The sequence below is a fragment of the Sminthopsis crassicaudata genome, chromosome 3 (genome assembly GCF_048593235.1).
Source record: "Sminthopsis crassicaudata isolate SCR6 chromosome 3, ASM4859323v1, whole genome shotgun sequence".
NCBI classification, from domain to species: domain Eukaryota; kingdom Metazoa; phylum Chordata; class Mammalia; order Dasyuromorphia; family Dasyuridae; genus Sminthopsis; species Sminthopsis crassicaudata.
The window spans coordinates 582,168,511-582,183,641 of record NC_133619.1 but is presented as its reverse complement, the minus strand read 5'-3'; the positions used below and the strand labels follow the sequence as shown (position 1 = coordinate 582,183,641).

Genomic DNA, 15,131 nt, shown 5'->3' with positions numbered 1-15,131 from the left:
TCTAGTAGATCTTGAAATAGTATTTGGAAGGAGGGAACAAGGAAATATTAGACATGCTATCAAGAAGTTTACATACAGAATCACAACAAATTGAGATTGGAGGAATCTTTGTAAACATTAAATCCATTACCCTTACCTTAAAAGAAGAAAATTAAGAATCAGACACTCAAAATCACCCAATAATTCAAATTATGATTAATACCCAAGTCTTCTAAATGAAAGAGCACTCTAATTTCCAGTCCATACTTTCTTGCTTGAATTTTCTCTTGGTGATAAAAGACACAAACAGGAAAACATAAACACACTTAATATACATTTATAATTATTCAAAGATCAACATTCAAATGACAGCATAAAAACCAAGAACAAAATGTTCAGTATAGACTACTATGTATAATAGGGAACTTCAGACATATATAGACTAAGTCTTCAGAGAGAACTTCCCCAAAAAAGTAGGATTTGGTATTAGCTCACATTCATAAGGCTAGAACCAATAGGATGTGCCTTTCTTACTTCTCTGGGCTGGTGAGTATAGTAGATAGCTGGGCCACTGAAAAGAACATTAAGAAATTAGAATTCCTGATTCTCCTTCTCTCTGGGAGAGAACTCTGGGAGAAGGGTTTAAAAGTCAACTGGATCCCTAGTATACTTTTCAAATGGGCAAGCAGCTACCCCACTCACTTCAAGTTAGACAATATAGTGGTTCCCTTTCTTCATTAGCCAAATTCTGCTTTTCAAAGTTATTAGGTCAAGTCTTCAGCACAATGTTGGCTTCAGGAAACAGCAGTCTCCAATCAGCCTCCTTCTTCCTGACTGGATTCAAAGGCCTAGAAAGTCTCCATGGTTTGATCTCCATTCCCTTCTGCACTATCTATTTGACAGTAATTGTGGGAAATATCACCATCCTTCATGTCATCCGCACAGATGCAACACTCCATGAGCCTATGTACTACTTTCTGGCTATGCTAGCCCTCACTGACCTAGGCTTGTGCTTTTCCACATTACCCACCGTGCTGGGCATTTTCTGGTTTGATTTTCGAGAGATCGGCATCCCTGCCTGCTTCACCCAGCTCTTCTTCATCCATACCCTGTCCCTGGTGGAATCTTCAGTGCTGCTCTCCATGTCCATAGATCGCTATGTGGCTATCTGTAACCCACTGAGATATGGAACTCTCCTGACACCTGGCCGGATAGTGAAGATGGGGCTCTGTTCTGTATTGCGCAGTGCACTGTTGATCCTTCCTCTACCCTTTCTACTGAAACGCTTTCACTACTGCCGTTCTCATGTACTGGCCCATGCTTATTGCCTTCACCTGGAGATCATGAAGCTGGCCTGCTCCAGCATCATAGTTAATCATATCTATGGCCTCTTTGTGGTTGCTTGTACAGTGGGTATGGACTCCTTGCTCATCTTTCTCTCCTATGCTCTAATTCTTCGCACAGTGCTGAGCATTGCTTCCCGCGAGGAGCGCCTCCGAGCCCTCAATACCTGTGTCTCCCATATCTGTGCCGTACTTCTTTTCTATATCCCTATGATTGGTTTATCCCTTGTGCATCGTTTTGGTGAGCATCTGCCCCGTATTGTCCACTTGCTTATGTCCTATGTTTACCTTTTGGTCCCACCTCTGATGAACCCTATTGTTTACAGTGTGAAAACTAAGCAGATCAGGCAGAGAATTATCAAGAAGTTTAGTTTTATGCAGAGTCTGAGTAGCAATCGCCAAGGGTAGACTGAGGTGGAGAATCTGGGAAGGAAGGTCCTGGAAGTTTGTTGTTGATGTTGTTAGGGTGTTGATACTGTTGTTGTTGTTTTAATAAAACAGGGTAAGTTGTTTTCTGGTCTCCAGCCTGCTTTGAAAGTGCATTTATACTGGAAGGTGATTATCCCACATTACACTACTAAGCACCCTGCTAATTATCCTTTTCAATGGATTATATTAAATAGTTGATAAAACTAAAATTATCTTTCTGCTTTGGCAAACTTTTTGTGGCCTTCGAGGCCAAGAAGATCAGAAGTGAGGAATAAGGACAATTCCTATCTGTAATTTTCACCGAATCTAAATTTATACCTGGAAGAGACCTTAGAGATCATTGGATACAAACTCTTGATTGTGTAGATAATCAATCTGAGGCCAAGAAAGGTTAAATGATTTGCTGAAAACCACATAGTAAATCATATTGGTGAGGAGGATTCTGGAAAGATGGTAAAGTAGACCAGGAAACTTTCTGCTTTCCAAATTTCCTCCATAAAAAAAGACAAAATATCACCTCAGAGCAGCAGAAATAAATAAGAGATTAAAAAGTTGTTCTAAAACAATCTGAGAAGACCCCAGAAAAGACCCAACCTCCTGGAGTAGAGCTTTGCTCTTAATTAATTTGGTCTTAACACTCCCAAGCCAACTCTGCAGAATCAAGAAACAACAAGTCATGGGGGCATATGAGCTGAGAGGCAGCCTCAACCTTAGAAACTTTCATTTTACAGACAGTATAGGGATCTGACAGATAAGCAGACATTTGAAGGACCTTCCATTGTAGAGAGATGTCAAGCACAGCTATACTAAGCAGCTGCATCTTGCACTGTGACTATAGGGAGGAGTTACCACATATCTGGTGAATGCAGTAGTGAGGGCCAGGAACCCTGATGGCTATGGTCACTTGCAGTGGAACAGAGTCCTGGTTTCAGTTCAAAAGCAGAGAGGACAACTATAGTATGCAGCCACTGGAGAAACTGCAGAGAGCAAAATCATTTGTAAGACAGTGTGGGCTGGGCCCTTGCTGTGGGGAGTGGAGAGTCAAGGGTGGGCCTTGAGATAAAATTCAAGTAATAACAGTAAAAAGGACTTGAGATTTAGCACATCATTCCCCATATTAAGATAACTATTTGATTATACTAATTGCTACTAAAAACACAATTTTTTTAAAGTAAAAATAAGTGAGCAAAGGAAAATGAATCCAATCTTAATAGTAACTATGGGGACAGAAAAATACATATTCAAAGGAAGATAATGGAGTTTAAAAAGCCATTCCTTTTTCAATGAGAAATGTCAAATGGTCCCTAGCACAAAAGTTTTCTTGGAGGAATGCAAAAAAGACTTTAAAGGTCAAAGAGATATTGAGGGAAATAAAATAAAAAAAGAGAAATCCAAGAAAATCAAAATAATTATAAAAAGAAAGTCAATCAGATTGAAATAAAGAATTAAAAAAAAAGACATAAGGAAGAAGATAATTCCTTGAAAATTAAAATTGGGCAAGGGGAAGTTAATGACCTAAGACAACAAGAAATCATAAAACAAAATCAAAAGAATAAAAAAAATAGAAGAAAGGTATTTCATCAGAAAAAACAATTGATTGAAAGACCAATTTGAAAAGAACTATTTTAAGTATTTTAAGTATAGTTGGACTACCTGAAGTACAATAAATAAAAGAATATTGATACACTATTACAAGATATTATCAAGGAAAATCATTCTGAATTTCTAGAATGAGAAAATAAAGAAGAAATAGAAAACATCCACAGGTCACTAACTGAAAGAGAATTAAACAAAAAAAAAAAAAAAAAAAATTGAAAGGAATATCAAGCCAAATTTTAAAACTCCCAGGTTAAGGAAAAAATGTTGGAAACAGGAAGAAAGAAAAATTAAATCTCATGAAGCCACAATAAGGATCACACAATATCTAGCACCTACTTTGTCAAAGGACTGTATAAGTCATGGAATACTATATTCTGTAGAGCAAAAGAGCTGAAGTTACAACCAAGGGTAACATACCCAGAAAATTACTGTAATTCTGAAAAAAAAAATAAAGGATATTTAATGAACCGAAAGACTTTCAATTTTTTTGTGACAAAAAGCCTTGAATTTAAGAGGAAAATTGACATAACATCCAGGAGACATGTAAGGTAAACATTAAAGATCAAATATAAGGGACTCAATAAGGTTGTTTGGTTTACTTCTTATACATGAAAATATTACTAGATTACTAGTTCTTTTATGACTGGACAATTTAAAAGAAAGGCTTGATGACAGATGACAGATGAAAATAAGCATTGTATGATCTATTATATATTTGGTTAACTGTACATATTTATATCTATGTTTATAGATATCCATGTATGTATGTATATGTGTGTGCATGTATATATGTGCATATGTATGTGTGTGTGTGTGTGTTTCCAGGCTTGTAATTTTCTGAGGGGGAGAAAATGCAGGGAAGTGAACAAATAAAGTAAAAATTGTATAGTAGAGAACAAAAGAAAACCAACATGAAAGCCAAGAAAATCTGTGCAGCTTTGAAAATGATATGTAATATTTATTATATAGGTAAATGAGAATTAATTGTTTTTTATTGAATCTTAACCTATGGTATAGTGTGTACATGACAATTTAAAAAAATTTTCCCATTTTGTATTTCAGTTTAAATTTTTAAAAAATTATATTAAAAAGTATAAATCATATTGTTATTGCTCATTTATTTCAATTATATCCAATGCTTCATGACTTTATGTAGGGTTTTCTTGGCAAAAGTACTTTTCCATTTCCTTCTACAATTCATTTGACAGATGAGGAAATTGAGGCAAACAGGATTAAGTGACTTGCTGAGGGTCATACAGTTAAGTATCTAAGTCCAGATTTGAAGTAAGGAACATGAGTTTTCTTGATTCTAGGCCTGGCACTCACTCACTAGCTACCCCTAGGTATATCATAAATATAGGAAATGAGCCTGAGTTTTCTTACTCCAAATTCAATGAATCTTCATTGATTAATTAGCAGAGTTCATACTCCTCAGACTACATATTAAAAACTCTTCCAAGGTGGTTGAATATTTCTAAGTTCATGCATCATTATTCTCAGCAATCTTCAGGACAAAGGCTTTTTCATTTTTTTTTTTTTTAAATCCCCTGGGAGCCTATCCCAGTAGCTTGTACAAAGTCAACTTTAGTAAATGCAAGTTGCTTTACCAGTCAATTGATTGGTAGGTAAACACACCAGCTTTCTAACATGTTAATTTTTTTTTTCTGTTTAATAGTTATTATGAGTTCAGGCTAGTGGTCTTGAGACCACCATTACAGTCTCCTCTAAGGGAAGCTACAGTATTAACTTGAAAAAAAGTAATAAATGTGTGGTGCATAAATTTTTAAAGCTTTGTAAACAATTAAATGTACTTGTGTCTCTGTGATCCCCAATACAGCACTGTCTTTGTGCGAGTTATATTTTGCAGTGCATGTGCCTAAGTTGTATGTTTGGTCCCCTTTCCTGTGTCCCCTTTCTTCTCTTACCTTTGCTTGCAATAAAACTTTTTATTGAACTGACTCCTATTGTTTTACATGTTGTGTTCAGCACTCAAACTCATTAAGAGGTTGTTTTCCTGGACATCTCCACCTTATCCAAAAGACTTTCCTTAGACAAAAACTGTATACCCTGACAAGGATTTAACCTATTGGTAGTCACACTTACACTGCGGAGTAAAGCACTGTGAATCTAAATGTCAACAGAGGTACTCTAGGACCTCCCTGAAGAGCTTTCCTTATACCAAAGGAGTATCACAAAATAATTTGTATATGTATATATATATATATATATATATATATAATAAAAATATATAAATGATTAGAATGTAGAACTGTGAAAGAGCTGTCCTAGGGTAGAATGAATGAGTGGAAGAGAGACATACAGCAATACATATAAATGTAAGAGTAGATCACAAGAACTCCCGACTGGTCCTAGTTTGAGATAAAAGAAATTTAGGTGGACTATAATAAAAATCAAGGTTAATACTCATATTGAAAGAAGGAAGACTAGGAAAGGGAGGAAGCAATTGTTTATTGTAAGTAAGGGGTTTGGGGAAGAATTGGAGTAAATCAATACAATTTTTTCCCTGGATCATTATAAAGGAGAATGGGAAAACTGACAGAAGCAAACAAGTTAGTGAGTTTTGTTATGGAGATGAAATAACTTCAGCAGTATTCAACTCTCAATGAAGCTGTTTGGGATTTTCTTGACAATGATACTAGTTTTCCATTTCCTTCTCCAGCTCATTTGATAGATGAAGAAACTGAAGCAAAAAGGTAATGAGCTGCCTAGGGTCACATAATCAGTAAATGTCTGAGACCAAATGAGTATTTCTAATTACAGACTTAGTGCTCCTAGCTGCTCAATGTCACGAAATTATCCTCATCCAGAAGGAGAGCTGGCATTCACAGTATATTAGACCACATTAACAACATGAAGCCTTTGCCCCTGTCCCATATTTCTCTCCTGTACTGCAATTAGAGATTCATTCCTTTGAGATGACTAATAAGAAAGGTCTATGGGAAGGGAGACATGACAAGTATTCTGCTATTCATGCTATACTGCAAGTGAATGAGAGAAAAACTGCTGCTAGCAAGCAGGGGAGAGTGAAAATCTAAAATTCTAGAACCCCTACTTCCCTAACCGTTCAAAGCAGGATCAGGAGCAACTTAGTATGAACATATGAGTCCTATATCAAGGTGCAATTTGAAAAATGAATAGGGAGTTAAGATTAGGATGGAAAAAGGAAAGGGACAAGGTAAAATTCTGCCAAAGACAAATTTTGTTTCCTACCTAGATGAGCAGAGGGGCTAGTCTTGGTTAATAAAGGCAGTCTTCTTAATCATCTGCAAAAGGGATTACTAGCACTAGACTCAGAATTGGGAGACTTGGAACCAGATCTCTCATTAATTCACTTTGAGAGATCATTTATCCTGCAGTTTCATAGTTGTTTTTCTACTGACTAGGTGGAAATAATAATATTTGTTTTAACTCCTCTTATGGTCATTGTAAAATTACTATTCATCTTATCCATTAGACATGATCTCTGAAGCTGATTCTATAACTGAGATTTCAAGGATTCTATAAAGGTCGTATTACATAAAAGGCAAAAAATAAACAAAAATCAAAAAACTTTGAAAGGAAGAAAATACTATTTAGTTGTGAGATGATACATTATGATAGATATGAAAACTCTTCCCCAGGCAGATAGGCATGGAATAAATAAGATTTGAATTGAAATGATTATCAGTGTGTTACACATTCCCTCTCACAAAAGTTCTGGTCATAAGCTTTTTTTCATCTCCAATTTTGCCTCTGCTTTTTAATAATAGTGCATTGTTGATCAACCTCATCTTTCATGTATTCCTCAGCAACTACCATTTTGGCTTTTCTTATTGTTGTTATTCAGTCACTTTTTAGTCATGAATACATGACTACATTTGAGCTTTTCTTGACAAAAATACTGAAATGATTTGACATTTTCTTCGGCAGCTCATTTTATAGATGAGGAAACAGACAAATAAGATTCAGTGACTTGCCTAGGATCACACTGCTAGTGTCTGATCCCAGATTTGAACTAAAAGAGATGTCTTACTGACTCTAGGGATGACACGTTAGCAACTATCTGTCCTACACATTTGGCTGGTTATCCCTCTGTTTAATTACCTTCTCTCCCTGCTTGATTCTACATGTTAATTCTACATGTAGTCTGAATTGACCACAATTTTCAAGAGCCAATGAATTGCTCCCTAGCCCTTTTTAAACCCTTTGACCTGGATTTGGACCTCTCCATCCTACTCAGTATATTAACTATCTTCTAGTTGATTCCTGCTGGATTTTAATAATTGGTTGCTTCTACTAGGTAGTTTTAACCACTCCTTTTCCTTCCTGGAGTCTTCAGTGTTTGTGACTCTGGCCTTTGATAGCTGGGTAACTAGACATCTTCTTTCTTCTAAAGTAGCATTCAGTGCTGAATAGCTACAGAGTCTAGTAGACTGGACTGCTAGTAGTAGCTCATAGGGTGACTTCCCTAATGCTATTCCTCCAATACTGTGATGCCAAGGTATAACCCATCTTTCCAGTATTCATAAAGTTGTAATGAACAATACCTGCTCTGATATTCCTTTCAATTGCATCTATGGATTGGTGGCCATGGTAGATAGTTTGGGTAATAGGGGAAAAGCAGGCTACACACTAGTTTCTTTCTTTCTATGTGTGTCTCTGTCTCTGTCTCTATATTTTTCTTGTTCTCTAAACTTCCCTCTTCCTTTCCTTCTCCTTGTCCTCCCTTTCTCTCTGTCTATATTTCTACATCTTTTGCATGAAAATATGATGAGATACTTTTTTGAGTGATTTATTAATAGTTATATAAACTGTCTATAGTATTCCTTTGAACATTTCTTTAATGAAGAAATAAATCTACTGTGACTCATTCATGGTACAGTCATTTTAGATTTTATCATCACTGTTTCCCTTCTAATATATTCACTAACCATGCCTTTAATGATAATTTCTGGGATCTTGTTAGAAATCAAATAAATTTACTGATATCTCATATTCTGATCTTTTGTGCAGAAAAACATATAATTATCCTTCTATATATTTGTAGAGTTTTATAAAAGACCTACACAAATTATAGCTATTTTTAATATTTCCTTTTTTGAAAAAAAAGGATGAATATTTACCCTTCAGTCTTGCAGTGCTTGTCCCCTAACCCTATAAACCATTGAAGATCACTGCCAGAAATTTAGTAATTATACTGATCAGTTGTTGTTTTTTTTATTCCCAAGAATACAGCATAACTGGATCAAGTGACTTTAACTTGTCAAAAGTAGCTAGGTAATTCCTTATCTTCTTAATCTCATTAATTATGTTAAGCATCAGTTTTCTCTAAGCTATTTTTTTTACCTATCCTTTCCAGTCCAAATATAATTGTGTGTGTGTGTGTGTGAGAGAGAGAGAGAGAGAGAGAGAGAGAGAGAGAGAGAGAGAGAGAGAGAGACAAAGAGAGAGAGAGAGAGAGAGAGAGAGAGAGAGAGAGAGAGAGAGAGAGAGAGAGAGAGAGAGCAGGTGTCATTACTATCTATTAGGCTGACTATATAATAATAAAAAAAAAAAAAAATAATGCTGGGTAAGTACCAAGATGACTCATTCTTTCTTGGTGACTATCCTGACTTGTCACTTCAAAAAGGATAGGGTTAGTGAAGATTTATCAAATGAAAATCAGTTCTGAGAACTGTTCTTAACTGACAAAGTCTAATCTCTTCCCCAAATTTGCCATGCTTCACAGAAACCCATTTATGTCACCATACATAATGAAGCTATTTCCCATTCAAGTAGGTACAATATGTTCAAAAGAATAGCATTCTTCCTGAGCTCAAATCTTGTCTCAGACACTTAACACTTCCTAACTGTGTGAGCCTGGGCAAAAGTCACTTAACCTCAATTGCCTCAGAAAAGGGGAAAAAAAAATTCTTTGTTGTTGGCATAGGAACAATAAATAAATAAATAAATAAATGAATAAATAAATGAATAAATAAATAAATAAATAAATAAATAAATAAATGAATGAATAAATGAATGAATAAATAAATGAATGAATGAATGAATGAATGAATAAAACAAAAGCATTACGTAATAAAATATTTAAACATAGGCTTAAATCCATCGTTTCTTTTAGTTCAACACATCTTCTCACTGCTCAGGTTGTTCACAAGCAATTTCACAGCCAAGAGTTCTATTAGAATCATAGTTTGGATTCATGCTTCACAAATGTTTCTTCTTTGAATGAACAAAGGAACATAGACAACACAACAATCTCCTCATTCAATGTAAGTCATATTTCTAGTAAGGACAGTCTTCAAATGAAGTCTGGGGCACTGAAGACTCAGTAATTATATCATGTGTAACTTACTTAGGATCTAGAATTCCTGATAGAGAGGAACTCTAACTCCTTCTTGTCACATTTAGGTCATCTACATAGATTAGGACATATATAACAACAGAAGAATTCATTTCTTTTCATAAAAGATATTTCTAGGATTTGTCCAATCTAAGATATTTGACTTATTTAAAGTTAGCACAGAAATATTGGATTCCTGAAGGTAGAGTTCTAAGCAGAACAACTAACTGCCCTTGGTGCAATTATTAAACCTAAATGCTTATTCCATTGATTCAGTTTCATAACTCAGCCACTACTCAGAGTTAAGTATCAGGAGTTGAACTTAAGCGTTTTCCTCTATTAATGACAGATAGATAAATAGATAGATAGATAGATAGATAGATAGATATAGATAGATATATCTCTAGATAGATAGATAGATAGATAGATAGAGATAGATAGATAGAGATATATTTCTAGATAGATAGATAGATAGATAGATATAGATATAGATATATCTCTAGATAGAGAGAGAGATATCTATAGATAGATAGATAGATAGATAGATAGATAGAGATAGATATCTCTAGATAGATAGAGATAGAGATAAATATATCTCTAGATAGATAGATAGATACATACATACATACATACACACACACATACACATTGCCTTCAAGTATATGTCTGGTATGTACACATGCTTGTCTCTCCCATTAAATGTAAGTTTATTTAGAATAGAAATTGTTTCATTCTTTTTATTTATATCCCTATTGAATAGTGCAGTGCCTGGAATATATCAGGTAATTAGTAACCACTTGATTGGTCATCTAGCTCTTAAGAGAAGATTTAAATATTAGAGATCACATAACATCATGAGGCCATCTATTTTACTTCTGTACAGCTATAAAATTTAGAAATGGAGTTTTAAAATTATCTTTTCTTCTTCAGAATCACAACCAAAAATAAAAAATAAAAATAATCTGTCTTTCTAAAATTCTATCCTCTTACCCTCTTTGTGGCTCTAGGTCAGTTTCTGGGGGAAGAAAAACAAAGTCTAATGGTATTTTTATTTCATAAGCTCTCCAGTAAATACAGATAATTTTGCCTTAATTCTAATCTATTACTGCCATGATAAGTATCCCCATTCCTTACAAAGACAGTTTATATGTCATTTCTCCATACCTACAATCTAGGTTTTATGTTCAAATTTGTCAATGCCCTTTTTAAAATCTGATGCGTGGAACTTAATAGGTACTTAAGGTGGACAGAAGACAGTGGAATCATCAACTCTATAGTCTTAAACATTGTCTTTTTTCGTGCATCCTAAGATCATATCTTTCTGAGGCTGCTATGTCAAGCTGTAGACTCATATTAACTTTGTAATCTACTATACCTCCTTCTCTCTACTGCAGTGTTTTCGTAGAAATTGTTGACTAGTCTCTTTTCTTTAGTCTATTCTTTTAAAGGTGGTATTTTTTTGAAGGCCAAGACATCATATAATGCTGGTTAAATTTCATCTTTTCAAAATCCAGTCTCTCAGTTTTTAATCCTTGTAGATCCTGACTTTGTTATCCAATATATTAATACTATTGACTAGCTTTTTGTTACCCATAAATCTGATAAATATGCTTTCTATACTTTTACCCAAGTGATTTTCAAAAATATTAATTATCATGGGACCAAGGATAAAACGAAGGATAATCCACTTCAGATTTTCTTCTAATTTGACATAGAGCAATAAGTCACTAAAATCTGGGCTTGCTCCTTCCTATTCCCCAAGGCCTAAATTCCACCAGGGGATGACATTAAGCTCTTTTTCTCCCTGTAGCCTTACCAAACTCCCATAGAACAGAGAACATAGCCTTTCTTTGTCATGTATCCTATTGGGTATTATGATCTGTTCCCTTATTCCCCACTTCTCTTCCACTCATTCACAGGACCTCAGTGCCACAGATATTAAAATTTAAATGTTAAGGACAACTTTGTTTGGAGAAGGTTAAAAGCTATAATGAAGACATGAAGCCAGAAGGTAAGAAGATTGAAAGCTTTAGTAATATGGCAAAGACCAAGGAGTAATATTCCACAAACTGTCATTTAGCTGGACTTTCTTGCTCATATTTCATCAGTTTCAATTCACTTTTCTATCATCTTCTTTTCCTACCAGACTGACAAACTCTCAATTATAAAGGTTTCCATTGTCTATCACTCATTTAAACAGGTTCCAAGGATTTGTATCTTCCCATTCTTTTTCCCTGTGAATTCAGAGCTTCTGGATCGGAATTAGATGAGTGAGTATAAAGTGGCAAATAGATGGTGTTCAAGCTGTGGATTTGTTCATTATACTTTAGACCTATCAGCTCTGTGTTTCAGATTCCAAGCCTAGGGATAGAGAAAAAAGGACCTAACAGTCCTAGAAGTAAAAGTAGAGAAAAACACTATAGGCTATATTGAACCATTTCATGATTAAACCCTTAGCAGATCCTCTTTATTGTGAAGGCACATGTGAAGTTATGTACACCTTTCCTTATGTCATGTTGTGGGAGGAAAAAAAAAACATATCTCCCCCCCAAAAAAAAACCCTCAAGAAAAATAAAATTTTAAAATATACTTCAATCTGTATCCAGATACAAGCAGTTATTTTTCTGGGTATGGATAGAACTTTTCATCATAAGTCTGTCAGAGTTGTATTGAATCATTACATTGATGAGAATAGTAAAGTCATTCTTAGGGATGGTCACCATTTTCAAATATTTGAAGTGCTCTTATGTGGCAAAGAAATTAGACTTTCTGTGTTTCAAGAGAGAACTAAGACTGAAGACTAAAAATTGCAAGGAAGTACATTTCAGCTGAATACAATGATCTTGGTCATAATTAAAGCTATGCACATAATGAGTTTCTCTTTATAAAAATGTCTATATAAAATTTGCATTACTACTTACTTGCCATCTCGTGATTGCCATTCCTACTTTAAAGTCCCTCTTAAACTCTTTTTATTTATGAGATCCTAAGTCTATTTAAGGGTAGCTAGGAGGCACAGTGGATAAAACACTGAACTTAAGAAACAAGTAGTGCATCAAATTAGCTTCAGAAGCTATGTGACCCTGGGCAAGTTACTTAACCTTGTTTGTCTGTTTCTTCATCTATGTACTGAGAAGGAAATGGCAAATCACTTCATTATCTTTGCCAAGAAAGCCCCAAATGGGTTTTAAGTCAGACATGACAAAATCAACTTGACAAAACTCCATTTATTCTTGACTTCATTTCTGATGAAGACCCTAAATTTGTGTAGTACCAATGAGGTTTAGTAAAATAATTATCAGGTTATATTGTATTGATGTTCATGATCAATAAGATTCATGAAATAGGACAAATATTAAAGTGTGAAGATGCGCAAGAATCCACCTCAAAGAGGGACCACTGACCTAGACAGTACATTTCCAGACACATTTCCAAGGCCCCATCTACCTTATCTAAACTTTATAAACTTATCTCTCTCATCTTTCCTCCTGCATGTCTTTTTCATTTCTTTGTGACTTTGAACCTCTTCTATATCATCTTAGGCTATGAAATCCCAGATCATGGAGTGAAATAAAAAAAAAAAGTTCAAAATTTCCTGATTTCTTGACATCTATGTCTTAATTTAGCAAGATTGTTTTCTTTTCAATAGCAACTTCAAAGGATTGTTGATTCAGGGCTCGATTTGGTATCCCCTTGAACTTCCAATCATTTTTCTATTCTAGATGGATGCTACAGGTCATTCTCTATCATATATATGATTGTGCTATGCACATCACTGTTCTTCAGATCCCAGTATATCATAGATAATGACTTTTTAAATTTTATTTTTATTTGAAAAAAGCAGAATAAGAAAAAAAAGAAAAACAGAAAATGAATATAAAATAAAATAAAGCAAAACAAAAGAGAACATTGTCATATATCCAGCAGAGCATCAGAGAGGATTCAAAATATATAACAACAAATTACCAGATCAAGAATATATATATATATATAATCATATATATGTTTATATATACATATATATAAGTAGAAATTATATTCATGAATATTCATTTTGCCTTTACTTATTTATAAATTGTTCTTTGATTTTTCTGCTGTGTACTTTATTTACTTTACTTTTTTCCCCCTTTCATGTTCCCCATCCCATTGAAGCAAGCTATAGTTAAGAAAAAAGTTATTTATGTATATATATATATATATATGTATATATATATATATATATATGTATATATATATATATATATATATATATATATGTAGGTATATACATACACAAACATATACACACTGTCTTTCCTATCCCTGCTGCCTCTTTAATTTAAATTCTGCTCTATAACTTGCCTTACTATTACTTAACCTTCCCCCACCCAAGGATCCCTCTCTCATCTTCCCTCAGGGCATGAACGATGTTCTCACCCTTCCTGACTTCAGGAGCACCAAAAGGAGGTGTGGAGCCAAACTAGACATTGTCAGCAGGTTCCCTCTGGGCTGAAGGGTCTTATACATTACCCAGAGTTTACTCCACTATCTGCAGCTCCCTACAGGATATATTCTTGGCCACAGGCCTAGTTCTTTTAATTATTAGTAGATATGATTCCAGAACCTGTGGCTCTTTATTCAGGCTGCTGATAATCTTGTATGATTCTAATTGTACCTCCAATGTATTTGAATTGTGTTTTTCTGACTAGGACCTCCAAATTAAGAGCTGTCTCCAACTTCAAGTGCCCACAGACAGCAGCATCCCTGTCCCAATGCCTTTGCAATCACCAGATACTGGTTTCTTCTCTCCTAGGGCTCAACTGGGTTTGGTCTTTCTAATGTAATCTAATTTAATCCCTGACTCAGACCCGGATTCAACAAACAGTCTGGGAGATAAAAGTCTTTGTGGTTCCTGCTGAGGCTTCAGCCACATCTAGCTAGCCTGAGGGATCCCCCCTTGAGCTTTCTGATGAGCTAGTTCAGAGGTGTTTGCACTTTGAACAGGTTAATTCCTAGCCCAGGGTCTTTCTTCAGATCTTCTGTTATATCAGGAAGACCCTGGTTCTGCCCCAAGTCTTCTTGATTTTTCACCAATCTGTGTTCATTGTGAGGTGCAAATTTGTTCTATTTGTGGGGTAAATGGGAAGAACTTGAAATGTGCCAATCTACTCTGCCATCTTCCCAGAATCCTCCTCATGGATGATGAATGATGCTAACTTTTGACCTATTCACTGAAGAAAAAGAGAGAGGAGAAGAAAGAGAAAGATACATACAGAGAAACAGAGAGATAGAGAGAGAGAGAGAGAGAGTGTCAGAGACAGACAGAGAAAAAGAATCAGAGACAGACAGAGAGACAACGACAGAAAGACAGAGAGAGAGAGAGAGAGGGAGAGAGAGAGGAATATGGAGAAGAAGAGGGAGAGGGAGAAGGAGAGAAAGAGGGAAGGAGGGAGGGGAGAAAA

General features: G+C 35.0%; 1 protein-coding gene across 1 annotated transcript; it reads left to right on the top strand.

Annotated features, from left to right (window-relative positions):
* Nucleotides 1-764: 764 nt before the first annotated feature.
* Nucleotides 765-2,499, top strand: OR51G1 (olfactory receptor family 51 subfamily G member 1). Its single transcript, XM_074302488.1, has 2 exons — nucleotides 765-1,687; nucleotides 2,409-2,499. The coding sequence occupies exons 1-2, from the start codon at nucleotides 765-767 to the stop codon at nucleotides 2,497-2,499; spliced, it is 1,014 nt and encodes a 337-aa protein (XP_074158589.1).
* Nucleotides 2,500-15,131: the final 12,632 nt, after the last annotated feature.